This window comes from Antechinus flavipes, chromosome 1, assembly GCF_016432865.1.
Source record: "Antechinus flavipes isolate AdamAnt ecotype Samford, QLD, Australia chromosome 1, AdamAnt_v2, whole genome shotgun sequence".
Lineage (NCBI taxonomy): Eukaryota > Metazoa > Chordata > Mammalia > Dasyuromorphia > Dasyuridae > Antechinus > Antechinus flavipes.
In genome coordinates, this window is record NC_067398.1 from 16168669 (window position 1) to 16183239 (window position 14571).

General features: G+C 37.8%; 1 protein-coding gene across 1 annotated transcript in view; it reads right to left on the reverse strand.

The window, feature by feature from the left end:
- Nucleotides 1–14571, reverse strand: part of TBX20 (T-box transcription factor 20) — a 76306-nt gene that overhangs the window by 47193 nt on the left and 14542 nt on the right. The window contains exons 4-5 of the mRNA XM_051970314.1: nucleotides 6849–6957; nucleotides 1569–1727 (exon numbers count right to left, since the gene is read on the reverse strand). Coding sequence (XP_051826274.1) covers nucleotides 1569–1727; nucleotides 6849–6957 — 268 coding nt within the window. The remainder of the gene's footprint in view (nucleotides 1–1568; nucleotides 1728–6848; nucleotides 6958–14571) is intronic.

A 14571-nucleotide genomic window follows, 5' to 3' on the forward strand; every position in this document is an offset into this window, starting at 1 on the left:
ATCACTTCCCTCATTATTAACTACTCATAGACTAGGTTCCGAGTTCCATGGAGCATTCAGCTGCTTTCATAAAAACACGTCATCAGGACACATACGTTTCCCAAACCCAAACATGTCCGAAGCTCTCCGTAATTTAGCCGATGGTCTTTGTGAGTTGCTGTCATTGAAAATTCGCCAGCTGCATACAGTCTAGAATGACCCCCAAATTCAGAGAGAGCTAGTGTTTGGAAAAGAGTCATGTACTCCCTCAGCAGAGCAAGCCTTTCCAAAATGATAGAAGCTTCCAGCATTTGTGAACCTCACATAGTTCTCTCCCCCACCAACAAAACATCCCAGACCTTGTCAGACTGTACCTGCATGACTACAGCTAAAGCTGGCACCCAGCACAGCCTACTCCTCCCCGACTGCACAAGGACCCTCCCCCAAACATTCTGCCTTCTCCCATTTTCCTTCCCCAGTCAGACGTTGAACCCCCATCTGCACCCCTGCCAGAAGGAACCCTTAGTCTTCTCTTCGCTCTGACCCTTAAAACCAATCCCCTCCTTTCCCAGTGGTGGCCGGCCACTCCTGCGGAGCAGACTGCCCATGCATCCTAAGGACTTGCAAATCTTGCCATTTGTCCTTTAGCCAAACCTTCAGAACTCCTGGTACTTTCCATCTATTCTGCAGCTGAACTGTTATATATGTGTCATCTTAGCTAATGAGAGTGTGAGGTCTTGAAGAGCAGAGACCATCTTCCTTTTCAATTTATCTGCCAAATGGTTTGTATATAATAAGAGGTTTATTAAAGGTTCCTCTACATCCATTCTAAAGGCCATGATACTAGACAAAATTGAGAAACTTTATCATTTTAATTATATATATTTAAATATATATTAATTATATTATATATTAATTTAAGCTTATTTGTTGTATTCATTCACCATAAGTTTATTAATTAAATTCTAGCATAACATTTAGGATGATATTCTTAAGTCTTTGTGATCACATCAACTTTCATGATAACCGTGCTAACTTCACACACACAATGAAAAATAATATTGTGGGGAGGAGTCGAGCCGGTGCTATCTATCTATTCCCCAGCACCTAATACATGGTCTTGCATGTAATAGGTACTTCATAATTTTACAAAATTAATTATGACTTTTAGCAGTTAGATTTGAGCATGGATGTATTTAAGTCACCAAGGAAACAAGGTCTACCTATTTTGTGATGATCTAGCATCATGTAATAATATGACATTAAAAAGAACAAAAGGACACATACATTTGAAACAGAAAGGAGGAAGGTCTGGAAAGTTGGTCAGAATGGGAAAAGAATGGGGTAAAGAGGGAGTACAACGATAATGTAGCAGCTTTCAAACCCCGTTCACAAAATGAGCTCCAGCTTCTAGATCCTGATAAGCTGCTGGCTCCAAACTGGGCTTGGGTTTTACGGGTGAAATAGGTGGTCCTATTCCTCATCTTTTTCATGTTGTAAGTCCTTCTGCCCAGCATAAAGGAAGGACCAGTTCCAAACCACAGCACCACACTCCTGGGTGATAATTAGCATGCAAACTGGCTACTCACCAGCTGATTCTGGTAGGCAGTGACAGCTGTGAACACGGTCTCAGGGAAAATAAATGTCCTGAATTCTTCAGACTTCAGATTGAGCAGGGAGGCGGTGTGGTCCTTCTTTTTGATGATGTGAACTCTGGGCTGGTATTTGTGCATAGAGTTCAGAATAATCTAAAAAGAAGAAGTAGAAAGTATGGGCTGAAGTGAGAGTTCCATCAACTTCAACCAGACCTTATTTAACTCAATGGAGCCAAATTTTAAAATATAGATTTTTAATAGTACAAGAGAGGCAAGTCTGCCATCTTAGGATCATGGATTTTGAGCTGAGCTGTCAGGATACATTTCCAATGGAATATTCCAAGTTACAATGGAATATTCAACTGCTTTCATAAAGCATGTCATCAGTACACTTACTTCCCCAAACCCAAATATATGAGAACTCTCTATAATCCAATGGATGTTTTGCTGTAGTTGAAAATTCAATACCCGCATCCAGTCTCCTCGAGATTATCTACTGCAATTCCCTTCTTTTTCAGTTGAGGAAACTGAGGACCAGAAAGATTAAAATATTGGTCTAAGGCCATCTAGGTCATAAGCAACTGACCCAGCATTTGAATCCAAGCCCCAGAATTCCAAATACAGTGTTCCGATAATTGTTCCCTAACTATTTAGAGTTATCCTAAATATACAAGGATCTGTGTTTTCTGTCAATGTGCCTTACATATTGAAGTATCTAATAAATATTTATTGAATAGCATACTGAGGAAGTGTTCTGGGTTCGGAGTCAGGGAACCTCATTCCAAGTCCCAGCTTTGCCGATTACTCTTGACCTCTAACAACTCACCAGCCTCCATTTCCATCCCTGTAAAATGAGGGGGTTAGAGTGGGTAATCTCTGAGGTTTCTTTCAATTCTAAACCTTAAGATTTTGAGAATTTTCATCAGTGTGAATACTATATTGAGCATTTCTCTTCCACCCTTTGGAAGATAGTCTTTATGAAATGCTGCAACTAAGAGCATCCACTGCCTGTTGGCCAAGTACTTAGTGATGAATTTCTCCTCTCTTTGCTACTTACTGGTTTTATGAGACTATACCTATTCTGCAAACTTTCAGAATTTGGTAGAACCTGAAAATCTGCTTCCATTGGCAGAGCCTTGGAGAACCTATAGCTATTCTTTTCCTACCAGAACGTGGTATAAGAGTGAGGCATTTGTGAATGTCATGGTTAAACAACCAGAGACAAAGAAGAAAAAAGGAGGAGGAGGAAGAGGAGAAAGAAAAGAAGGAGAAAGAGGAAAAGGAAGAATAAGAGGGAAAGGAAGAGAAAAAAGAGAGAACCATAAAATCCACATTTTTAAATTTAAAGATTGGATTTGACCCATATCCATCCTCCAAGAGGCACCATGTAAGGATGACATCCTGCATCATCATGGGATAACACTGAAGGGTCATGTCCATGATTCCCCTAACAACTAATAAGAGTAATATCCTTACAATCTGTGTCTCATGTTTCTTTTCTTGACATTTGGGGATAGGAATTGGGGAGGGGAGTGAAGGGACAACTGCTAGTTGAATTGCTGATACCAATTAGGTCATTACAAATTTGCCTGTTTGTTCTGTCCCCAGAGTTGTTTTAGCATATGGACACTAAACTCCATGGCCCTAAAATCTGAATTAAGAAATTAAGTACTTAGGAGGACCAAGTGGGGAAAACCAAATGCCACATGGAAATCTTGACTTAATTCATGATCCATGGACTCACAGGTTTCTAGCATATTGTGTTGTTGGGCATAGTCATTTTCCATTTGAATGCTAATAAAGCTGCCAAAATATGGGTGTTAACGCAATAACATTCACCAACCACATAGTTTTTTATTAATCTTTTCCTTTGGAACCAAATACTCTTGATATAATAAAATCCGGGCAATTCTGAGTCACTTTTAGAAAGAGACATCTTTTTTATAGAGACCTTTCCCTCAGCCTCAGGTTTTGTGCTCCCAAGGGACTATGGGTTCAGCCTCAAGTTGAGGGAGACAAATGTGGTGAGATGGGTTTTTATTCTCCTATTATTTCAGCTGGATTGTGCCTCTTCTCTGGATCATATTTGCTAATTCCACAGGGTTTTCAGAAAATGGTTATTCTATATTTTAGTATTTGTCAATAATATTTGACCACTTTTTTCTTCAGAATACTTTCACCTTCCTTTTATTGAAGGAGTCTGCCCCCTCCAGATTATCCTTTGAAAAAATGCTTTCAAGTTTATAAGCAGCTTCACTTACATCAATACATTTGAGTGGAAAGAGTCCTGGCTTTAAAGGTGGAGAGCTGGGATACTAATGTTTACCACTTCAGTGATACTGAAACAAGTTACTTTACCTCTGAGACCTGCTTTCAAATCAAGACTCTGATGCTCATTATCTTGTGCAAACTTGAGTAAGTCCCCTCTCTGTTCTGAGCATCAGTTTCTTTCTCCATAAAATAGAAAGATTAGACTAGACAGCCTTAGAAATCCCTTTTCAATTCTAAATTTCAGATTTTATCATTCTATCACTAGGTCAGCATGGCAATTTTCTTTCCCATTTTAAGTCTTTTTTTAGAAAAACATCAATTTTGCCTTGTTGAGTTGATCTTCCGGGTAAAAATGATTGATCTTTGTTTTTAGATAAAGGCCAGTTTTACTGTGGTCACCTGTATGGAATGTCACCCTCCAAAAATAACTCCACTTTCATATGCTAAAATAATTGAATTTTTTCATAGTTTATGATATTTATTTCATAGTTTCATCAATTCAGATGTGGCCATAACCTCAGAGGCCATCTAGTCCAGCCCCATCTCTTTTATAAGTTAAGAAAGGTCAGGGAAGCTAAGTAAGTCCGGTAGTAAGTGACAGAACAAAAGCTGGATCTGGAGAAAACGAGAAGATCTGGATTCAAATCTGACTAAAGATACAATTGTATGATCTCAGTCAAGTCATTTAACCTCTGTTTGCTCTGGGTTTTTTAAACTGTAAAATGGGAATAAAATAGAACTTATCTCTCAGGGTTGTTATGTGGATCATATTATGTAAAGCCCTTAACACAGTGCCTGGCCCTAAGTAGGTGCTATATGAATGATAGCTATTATTAGCATCATAGAACAAATTATCTCTTATAACAAGTTGTTGTTAATCCTCAGTTCAATTTTAGAAATTTGAGGATTTTTTTCCCTAGTGACCATTCAGATTTGTCAAAATAATCAGAGTTCATGAAGTATAAAAGATTTACTAAACCCAGGTCCATGTTTTTCTTATTTGCATAATGTTTAGTTCCATGTATGGTCTCTACTCAAGTCCAGTAAGAGGCAGATCTATCCTGCATTGGTTTCTTGATCAACTCAGACAGGCAGTATAAGTCTTTTGACGTTGGATTGAAATTAATCTTGATCAGTCATATGAAAAAGTTGCTAATAGCCTCTTGTTTTCAATTCAACTCATCTGTTTCTGGGAAAGATATAGTCTCATTCCTTGCAGCAGTATAAAGTGTCACGCATCCTTCCTCAGATCTACACGTGGTCCTCGTGTAGGAAAAGAAGTTCGTCATAGGATCTATCCACTTTTTTTATTGTATTGCCTGGTTATAGATTGTAATGGTTCAATGAGAACTCCCACAAGATGCCTGATTGGCTATCATTTCCTGAACCAAAATTAAAAACAACAGGAAAACAAAGAATGACTCATAATGTTGCATCTAGTTGGTGGGTGCAGTGCATAGAGTGCTGGATTTTGGGTAAGAAAGACCTCAATTCAAATCCCACCTCAGACCTAGCTATGTGACATGAAGTAATCATTTTGCCAGTTTCAGCCTCAGTTTCCTTATCAGCAAAATGTGGACCATTAAGGCACCTCTATTATAGGGTTGTTGTAAGGATCAAAATGGATATCATATGCAAAGCACTTAGCAAAACTTAAAGCACTGTATAAATTATTGTTTTTTTCCTATTATTATTTTATCCAGTTAGCATGAATATATAGTTGTAGATTATGGAACACTGGTCTCCAAAGAACTGAAAATGAAAATTATCAAAAGGATAATGGAGATCTTGCCCAGAGGGAATGAATAGGCAGTAAAGCAGTACAGTAAAGCAATTAGGAAGAAGAACCACTGGAAGCAGTCCCATCAAAGCATGTACAAATGATAAAGAAGATAGGTTGGTCTGGAGGCAAGAAAAAGGGATAAATAGACAGTGGACCAGCTCTGTGCTCCCCTGGGATACTTATGTTATTAAGAGATGTTCAGATAGGTCCCTAGAAGATCCAATGGATGCCTTGGGGGCAAATTGTTGGGAAAATATGGACTTAGGTCAAAGATGAGGGGCAACTACAAATGGGTTGCAATCCTTAGCAAAAGAGGAAATATCCACATTGATGAAATCATATATGCATTTGAGTAGGGAGGGGAGTATATATTCAGTGATTCCATTAGTTATTTCAGTCAGCATTTACCATGTCTTTCTAAAAGGCTTAAAATGTCTGGGTAACCTTTTTTAAATGACCCTCCATTGGTCTCCTCTAGCATTGGGTTGGCATTTTTCTCTGTGCTTACCATATTATGCTGCACACTACAGTTATTTGCATACATAACTTATCTTCTTAAATAGCTATTTATGTACTTCTTTTATTTCTCTTACTGAAATGGTAGACATGTTCTTAATAGAAAATAAGTGTCATTATGAAAGGAGGAAAGAATAAGAAAGAGAAGGAACAGAAGGAAGAAAGAAGGAGGGAGGAAGAAAGAGATGAGGAAAGAAGGGAAAAGGAGAGAAAGAAAGGAAAGGAAAGGAAAGGAAAGAAAGGAAAGGAAAGGAAAGGAAAGGAAAGGAAAGAAGGAAGAAAGGAAGGAAAGGAAAGGAAAGGAAAGGAAAGGAAAGGAAAGGAAAGGAAAGGAAAGAAAGAAAGAAGAAGAAAGGAGGGAGGAAGAGAGAGAGAGATCCAAAGAAAGAAAGAAAAAAAGAAAAGAAGGAAGAAAGGAAGGAAGGAAGGGAGGGAGACAAAGAGTAGGAGGGAGGAAGAAAGAAAAGAACGGAAGATGGCGAGAGAGAGGAGAGAAAAGGAGTGAAGCAAGAGGAAGAGCAGTAAGAGGAGGAGGAGGAGAGGAGAAGAAAGAAGAAGAGGAGGAAGAGCGAAAGAGGAGAAGGGGAAGAGGAGGAGGAAGAGGAGGAGGAAAGGGGGGAGGGAGAGAGAGGTGGATCAGTCCCAAACACAAACCCCACGTTTGGATTTGTTTCCAGTTGCACTGTCCGGGGCAGGTCACTTACATGGCCGTGTTGATCCAGTTCGTTATTTGTGAGTTTCACTTTTTCAAAAGACACCATCTGTTTCAGCAGCTGCTCTCCAGTAAAAGGAGAATCTGGGTGCACGTACAACCTGGGGGGAATCACACAACAAGCCTTTCACAGTGAGACACACTGAACCTGGGCTCTAGGAGGCTCTAACACATCGCGATGTTAAAGCAGGGGCGGCTCATTTGTGGTTCTGTATCCCCAGAACCTAGGACAGTGCCCGGCCTGCATTGGGCATTTGGTAAATGTTTAGTAATTGATTGAAGGGGCACTCAACTCACGGAAATGATGCTTTGGTTTTTTGATTTGTTTTGTCTGAGCTGCTCCATATTAAATGCAAATCACAAACGATAGTGTAAGGTTCTCTTAAAAGACTCTAACCTCCTTTAGTTATAAATTAATAATAACCAGTAATTTATACAACATTTAAAAATTGACAAAATTACAAAGAGCCCATTTTATTCTCACAACAATCCTGTGATACAGACACTATTGTTGTCTCCATTTTACAGGTGAGAAAATTGAGGCAGACAGGTTAATCGATTTGCCTCAAGGTCACAAAGTTAGTAAATGTCTGTAGCAAGATTTGAACCACCTAGCTTTCTAAGTCAATGACCTACAATAATGGAAGGATGCCTTAATTCTAGTGCCTTTGTCTGAGATTGTCTCCAATCTCTTCCGTCTGTGTCTTATTTATATTTAATTGTCTGCTCCTCCACTCAACTGGAAATTCTTTGAAAGTAGGGACTGGTTTCGCCTTTCTTTGCATCCCCAGTGCTTAGCACAATGCTGGTGTCTTTACTAGAAATGTTATTTGACTTACTGATTTGTAGCTTCTTTTCCTAATCTAAAAGAGTAAAAAAAGGAAAAAAAAAAAAAGATACACATGCAAGTATTTTTGGTGCAGTGGAAAGAACATTCGATTCGGGCCAGGAGTCTTAGGTTTGACTCAGCAGCTTCATCACTAGCCCTGTTATCACTAGCAGATCATGTTACCTCACAGTGCCTCAATTTCCTTATTTTCAAAATGGGGATAGTACTAGAAACTGAGCTGCCCATTTCACTGGATTGTCAGGAGAATATTTGGAAAACTGCTTTAGAGATGTGAATTACCATTGCAGTCATTGTTTAGCTTTCCAATAAACTGCAAATTAGATATAGCCAATGATTATAACATCTAAGTTGTGTCAGTATCATAAAACAATCAGGCCTTCCCACTAAATGTTTTCAAAAATTACTAATAACATATCCTACCAAACAGATGGAAACTGGGCAATTTAAGTAGAAAATAACTTCAGCAACTTGATTAACTCAACCCAAGGATTATCCAGCCTAGAATTTTCTGGCCATCTTCAACTTAGACACTATTCAGATTCTAAAGAGAATCATGGGAAATATGATAATTCAACAAAAACTAATTTCCCCACCCCCCCCACTTGATTATCCATTTTTTCTAATTAAATATAAAGATAGTTTTCGACATTCATTTTTTATCAGATTTGGAGTTACAAATTTTTTTCCTCTCTTCTTCCCCTTCTCCCTAAGTCGACAAACAACCTGAAGTACGTTATACACGTACAGCCATGTGAAACATATTTCCACATTAGTTGTGGTATGAAAGAAGAATTAGAACAAAAAGGAAAAACCATGAGAAAGAATCCCCCCCCCAAAAAAAAGGGAAAATAGTAAGCTTCAATCTCCATTCAGAAGCCGTAGTTCTTTCTTTGGCTATGGATAGCATTTTCCATCCTGAGTCTTTGGGAATTGTTTCGCTTAAATCGTTGCAATTCTCAGAAGAGCTAAGTCTATCAAAGCTGATCATCCCCCATTGTGGCCATTAGTACAATGTTCTCCTGGTCCTGCTCATTTCACTAAGAATTGTGAACACTACTTTTCTGGAGCTTAACTTCCCATCTGTGGTTCATCTATGCCCTCTTCTCCTCCTCTTTATTTGTGTTTCACATGCTCTACTTTTAATAATAATGCCATAGCAATACTACAACTTTACACCTAGGCAGCTAGGCAGTAGGGTGGATATAGCACCAAGCCTGGAGTCAAGAAGACGCATCTTCCTGGCTTTGAATTTGATACTTTACTAGCTGTATGACCCTGGGCAAATCTCTTTACTCTGTTTGCCTCAGTTTCCTCATCTGTAAAACGAGGTAAAAGACATGACAAATCACTCCAGTATCTTGGCCAAGAAAACCCCAAATGGGGTCACAAAGAATCAGATGTGAATGAACAATAATAAACCTAAATAAGATGAATAAGAAGCAGTATTTTATCCACCTAAAGAAAAGTCTGTAGAACACTGAATGTAAAGGAACAGTAGAAGGATAGGATTGTTTGGGGATCATTTCTATCTGAACATCACTGGGAAAAAGTAAGAATAAGACAACAACAATATTAATACTAGAAAATATTAACAGTCCACATTGATGTAGTACATTAAGTCTGCAAAATACTTTTACATAGTTTCTCATTTGGTCCTCACAATAATTTTGTGCTTTCAATATCCTCATTGTACACATGAGGAAATTGAGGCAGATACCCAGAAAGTAAGTTCCTCAAACAGTGTTTGAACTCAACCCATCCTGACACCAAGTCCAACACCACTGTACTTATCCTAGAGAATTCAACCAGTCAGTCAATAAATATTCATTAAGTGCCTACTATGTGCCAGGCCCTGTGCTAAGCAATAAGTTGTGCTGAAAGTAGACTGTTATCTCAGACTGAACCATTCCCCACAATCTCTGAGAAATAACACATCCATTAAAAACTCAAGAACATTTTAAATAGGTTTCACCAAAGCAAATTCTCAGATTCTCCAAGGGACAAAAGATTTTGAAGAAAATATTTTGGAACTATAAACCAAGCAGGGAATCTCCAGTAAGTGTGGAAATAGAATGGAAAACATACCATCCTGTCTCCCATTGAAATTATCCCAAAACAGCTTTCAGTGAGCCCATAGAAAATGAACTTGCATCCTAATATTTTTATTCAACTACTAAAAGCAATTCTTTTAGCCACCTTGCAATGATCCATGGCATATTAAATATTAAAAGTAATAGGCTAGCCACCCCATCCAAGGACTAATTCTATCTGGACCCCATCAAAAAAGGTGAAAAGAATGACAATAATGATAAGACTACCAAAAAAAGACATTAGCTGGAGATTAGAAATTTATACCAGAAACTCACTATCTTTTAGAAGCTTATAGATAACTCACAGGTCAAATAACCTTGGAAATTCAGTAAATAAAATGAAGTGGAATTAGTATGTCCTTATAGATATAACTATTGCCTATAAATAACCACTTCAACTTAATGAAGTGGAATTAGTATGTCCTTATAGACATAATTATTGCCTATAAATAACTACTTCAATTTAATACCGACTCAAAGGGAAGCTGGGTAATGCAGTAGATAAAGCACCAGTCAGGAGGATATGAGTTCAAATCCAGCCTCAATCCTGAGCAAGTAACTTAACTGATTGCTTCCTAAAACAAAACAATATGGATCCAAAGAAATTCGAGAACAATAGTATTTTTTAAAATAGACGTTGATATACTTAATAGTCATAATCTTCAAATTACACAGATGAAAAGATTTCATGACCCAAGGCTTTGTAGAAGATCTCACGTGATAATAGTATGAGGTTTGTGACATCCCTATTTTTGTGACCACTACTGAGAGGTATTAAAGAAGTTTTAAAGGAACCTACTGAAGATGAGCTTATATCCCAACACTTACTCCATTACAAACCTGAATAATGGCACAATCAACATAAAAGAATAATAACAGGAGAGTAACTTATCTAAACTCCAACAAAAATATAAGAATGAAATAATAGTAGCTAACATTTCTGTAGCACTTTAAGATTTACAAACCACCTTATTGATACTTTATTGATCAGTTCATCTTCTCAAATTCCCTATAATGCAGATGCTATTTTTATTCCTATTTCATAGATGAGGAAAATAATTGAAAGGTTAAGGAAAACTTGCCCAAGAATCAAGTAGTTGATGTCCACAAATTCAGATCTCTCTTGATTCTTGTGAGGTCAACATTCATCCACTGTGTGTCTATGTCTTGCTATCCCTATTCTAGCATCATTTTTATCAACATATTTACTGAATTCATTTTGCATCCAGCAGAGGATGAAGCAAAATAAAAGGAGATAAACTTCATACTAGATCATTCGATGTAAACAGCTAATTTGGATTGAAAATATTGACTCAAATAAAACTTTGGATCAAGTGAAAATGCTCAGCCATTGACTTCGACTCTAAAGACAATAACTAGATTTTTACTTTTTTCACTTGCATTTTCATCATATTTATAAATCTAAGGACAGATAATGATGATGATAATGATGATGACGATGATATTGGTACGCACTTTCATGGAACTTTTTCCACTTACAGAGCACTTTTTTATTATAACTCTTAATAATATTATATGTGCTTTACAAATGAGATTAGACGAGTGACTAACCCAGCTGGGATTACAGAGATCCTCTGAGTCAGGGTCCTTTCCGCTACCCTATACTGCCCTTGTGGGCATCTGCCACAATGTCTAGCAATACTATTAATATAAAGTCTAGTTTGGGAGTCAAAAGAAATGCAGGCTATTCTAACTACAGAAACATGATAAATTTTTAAAAGCAATAAAAGATATTAGGATGATGACCTAAAGAAAAAACTATCTGGAATAAATTCAAGTTCAAATGTTCCAACAAAAATTTAGCACCAATTAAAAATACTAGCATATTTTTAAAAATCATTGTCTCTACCTTCTGCAATCTATCCTCTCTAATAATCCTCTCTTCCTAAATGATATTCCTGAAACATAAATCTGAAATTGTCATTTCCTGATCTCAAAACTTCCAATGACTCCCTGTTTTCTCTACAAATAAAACACAAGCTCCTCATCCTGTCATTTAAAGTCATAATGTCTCTCACCTACCTTTCCAATCCCATATTATATCACTCTCTTCTAAGTACTCTCTGCTTCAATATAAATGCCCTACAAACTGTTTCAGTTAACCATGTTCCACCTTCTACCTTCACTACTCTTAAATCTAGAATGTATTCTTGAATCACGTTTACCTCTTAAAAAGACTTCCCTCAGAGCACCAACTCTTACACCTTGTTTCCTTATCCTCCCGGTTGTAAATGCTCTCATACACTTGAACTGTGACTGTGTGTGAGAGTGTGTGAGTGTGTGTGAGTATGAGTTTTGTGTGTGAATTTGTGAGTGAGCGTGTGTGTAAGAGTGTGTGTGAGTATGAGTTTTGTGTGTGAGTTTGTGAGTGAGCATGTGTGTAAGAGTGTGTGAGTGTGTGTGAGTATGAGTTTGTGTGTGTATTTGTGAGTGAGTGTGTATGTAAGAGTGTGTGTGTGAGTATGAGTTTGTGTGTGTGAGTTTGTGAGTGAGCATGTGTGTAAAAGTGTGTGTGAGTATGAGTTTGTGTGTGTGAGTTTGTGTGTGTGTTTGTGAGTGAGTGTGTATGTAAGAGTGTGTGTGTGAGTATGAGTTTGTGTGTGTGAGTTTGTGAGTGAGCATGTGTGTAAGAGTGTGTGAGTGTGTGTGAGTATGAGTTTGTGTGTGTATTTGTGAGTGAGTGTGTATGTAAGAGTGTGTGTGTGTGTGCGTTTGTGAGTGAGTGTGTATGTAAGAGTGTGTGTGTGAGTTTGTGTGTGTGTGTGTGTGTGTATGTGTGTGTGTGTGTACTTAATGTGACTCCTTGAAGTCAGAAACAATTAGATATTTTTTAATGCCCAGAACCTTCTCCAGTGCTTTAGGTCTGGAATAGTTGCTGATGAAGCTGAAATCTTGACTGGTTTCCCACTATATGAAAGCGTTGCACTATCAGAAATTGGAGAGTTTGGGTTTGAGAAAGGCAAGGAGGAATCAGTTACATTTATAATTGAGGTAAATAAAGAGACAGGGACTGAACCTGCAATTTCAGTCCTATAGGAAATTCCCTCTACTGTAGCAGGTCAGGACTTTCCCTTCAAATGACAGTTTTAGGAGAATTGCCCAGAACACAGAGAGTGACCTGCCCTGAACATGCTAGATGTCAGGACTTAAATCTGTGTCTTTCTGCTAGCAAGCCAGCGCTCTAAACCATTGGGAAGCACTGCCCTCTAACTAAATCAAATGGTTGATCTCAATTAATATATTCACCTTCACAAATGATAATGACGGTAAAAGATAACCATTTCACGGTCAGCTCTTTCGGCAGCCTGGGTACAGCTGAGGTGCCAACACGGCAGGGGGTGAGGAGAAAAGAGACGGATCTGAACACTTTTCCAAACTGGTCTCTTACACCCCTGTCAATTCAACGGGGCCATTCAGAACTCTCCAAGGCATTCAACAACCGCCATGCAAATTTTGCAAGAACCAGAGCTCTCCACCAGACACAAACAGCAGGGTCTTGCCCTAAATTCCTGGACTGCGAGTGGATTATAGAAATGAGCGCCTGCATTCCAGGACAGCACAATCACTCACTACCTTGAATGAAGCCTGATCCCTCGCTCTCTGAAGGCAAGAGTATTTTTATCAGGGTGAGGGTGGAGGATCATGGAAGACAAATGAACCAGAGAGTTAAAAAGAAATCTCATCGTCAAACTGCACTCAGGTAACTGTTACGAGATGCATGGGAAATGAGCTTCTTGTCTGGGATGACCAAATAATTTTCTGTGCATCTCAATTTTCCTTCCAGCTATTAATAGCTAGGAAGCTCTTCCTGTAAGTAAGTGTTAAATTTTAAACTTTTAAAAATTTCACATGTAAATGCAGTATAATTTAACATATACTTTAACATATTTAACATGTATGGGACTACCTGCCATCTGGGAAGGGGTGGAAAAGTTGGAACAGAAGGTTTTGCAAGGGTCAATACTGAAAATTACCCATCCATATGTTTTGTAAATAAAAAGCTTTAATAATTTTTAAAAAAAGAAAGAAAAGAGATTGGAACAAGATGGTGGAAGGTTTTGAAACCTCTGTAAAATTAGGGAGGCTGAAGACAACAAAATTTGGGAATTGTCAATGTCAAGATACTGCAAAAAATTCAGGTACATATAGTTGTTACAACTGTGGATTGGTCCAACCATTCTGTCCATGTTCTTTGGTGCAAACCTACTATTATCACTTACTGAATTATCTCAAATATAGTGAGAGAAATGTTGAGCTAGAAAAACACCAAGCTGTGTTTGAAGTAATATTATGATAATTCTACAACAATTGCCTACAAATCCTTATATTTCTAGAAGAAAATGAAATCACTTATTCTTGATGAATGGTAAAACATACAATAAGGATAATAAACTATAATTATGGACACTTTTCACTTAAAGGTTTCACCTTTTTTAAAAATACATAAATGCAGTATATTACAAAGAGGAGATTTGGGTAAGAAGACTCTAGGTTCAAATTATGCCTTTGCCACTTGTATAACTTCGGACTGACACCTTCACTTGTTTGGGTCTTGGCTTGCCCATCCGTAAAGTAAGAAAGTTAGACTGGAAAGCTTCTATGTGCATTTCAGATTAGATCCTATGAAATGTATAGGTTATTTGTAACTATCCTTAAATGTTATGAACTGGGCTGAAATAGACAAGTATCTATCTGGTCCCATCATTTGCTCAAGAAATTTCAATGGCTCCCTATTGCCTCCAGGATAAAATACA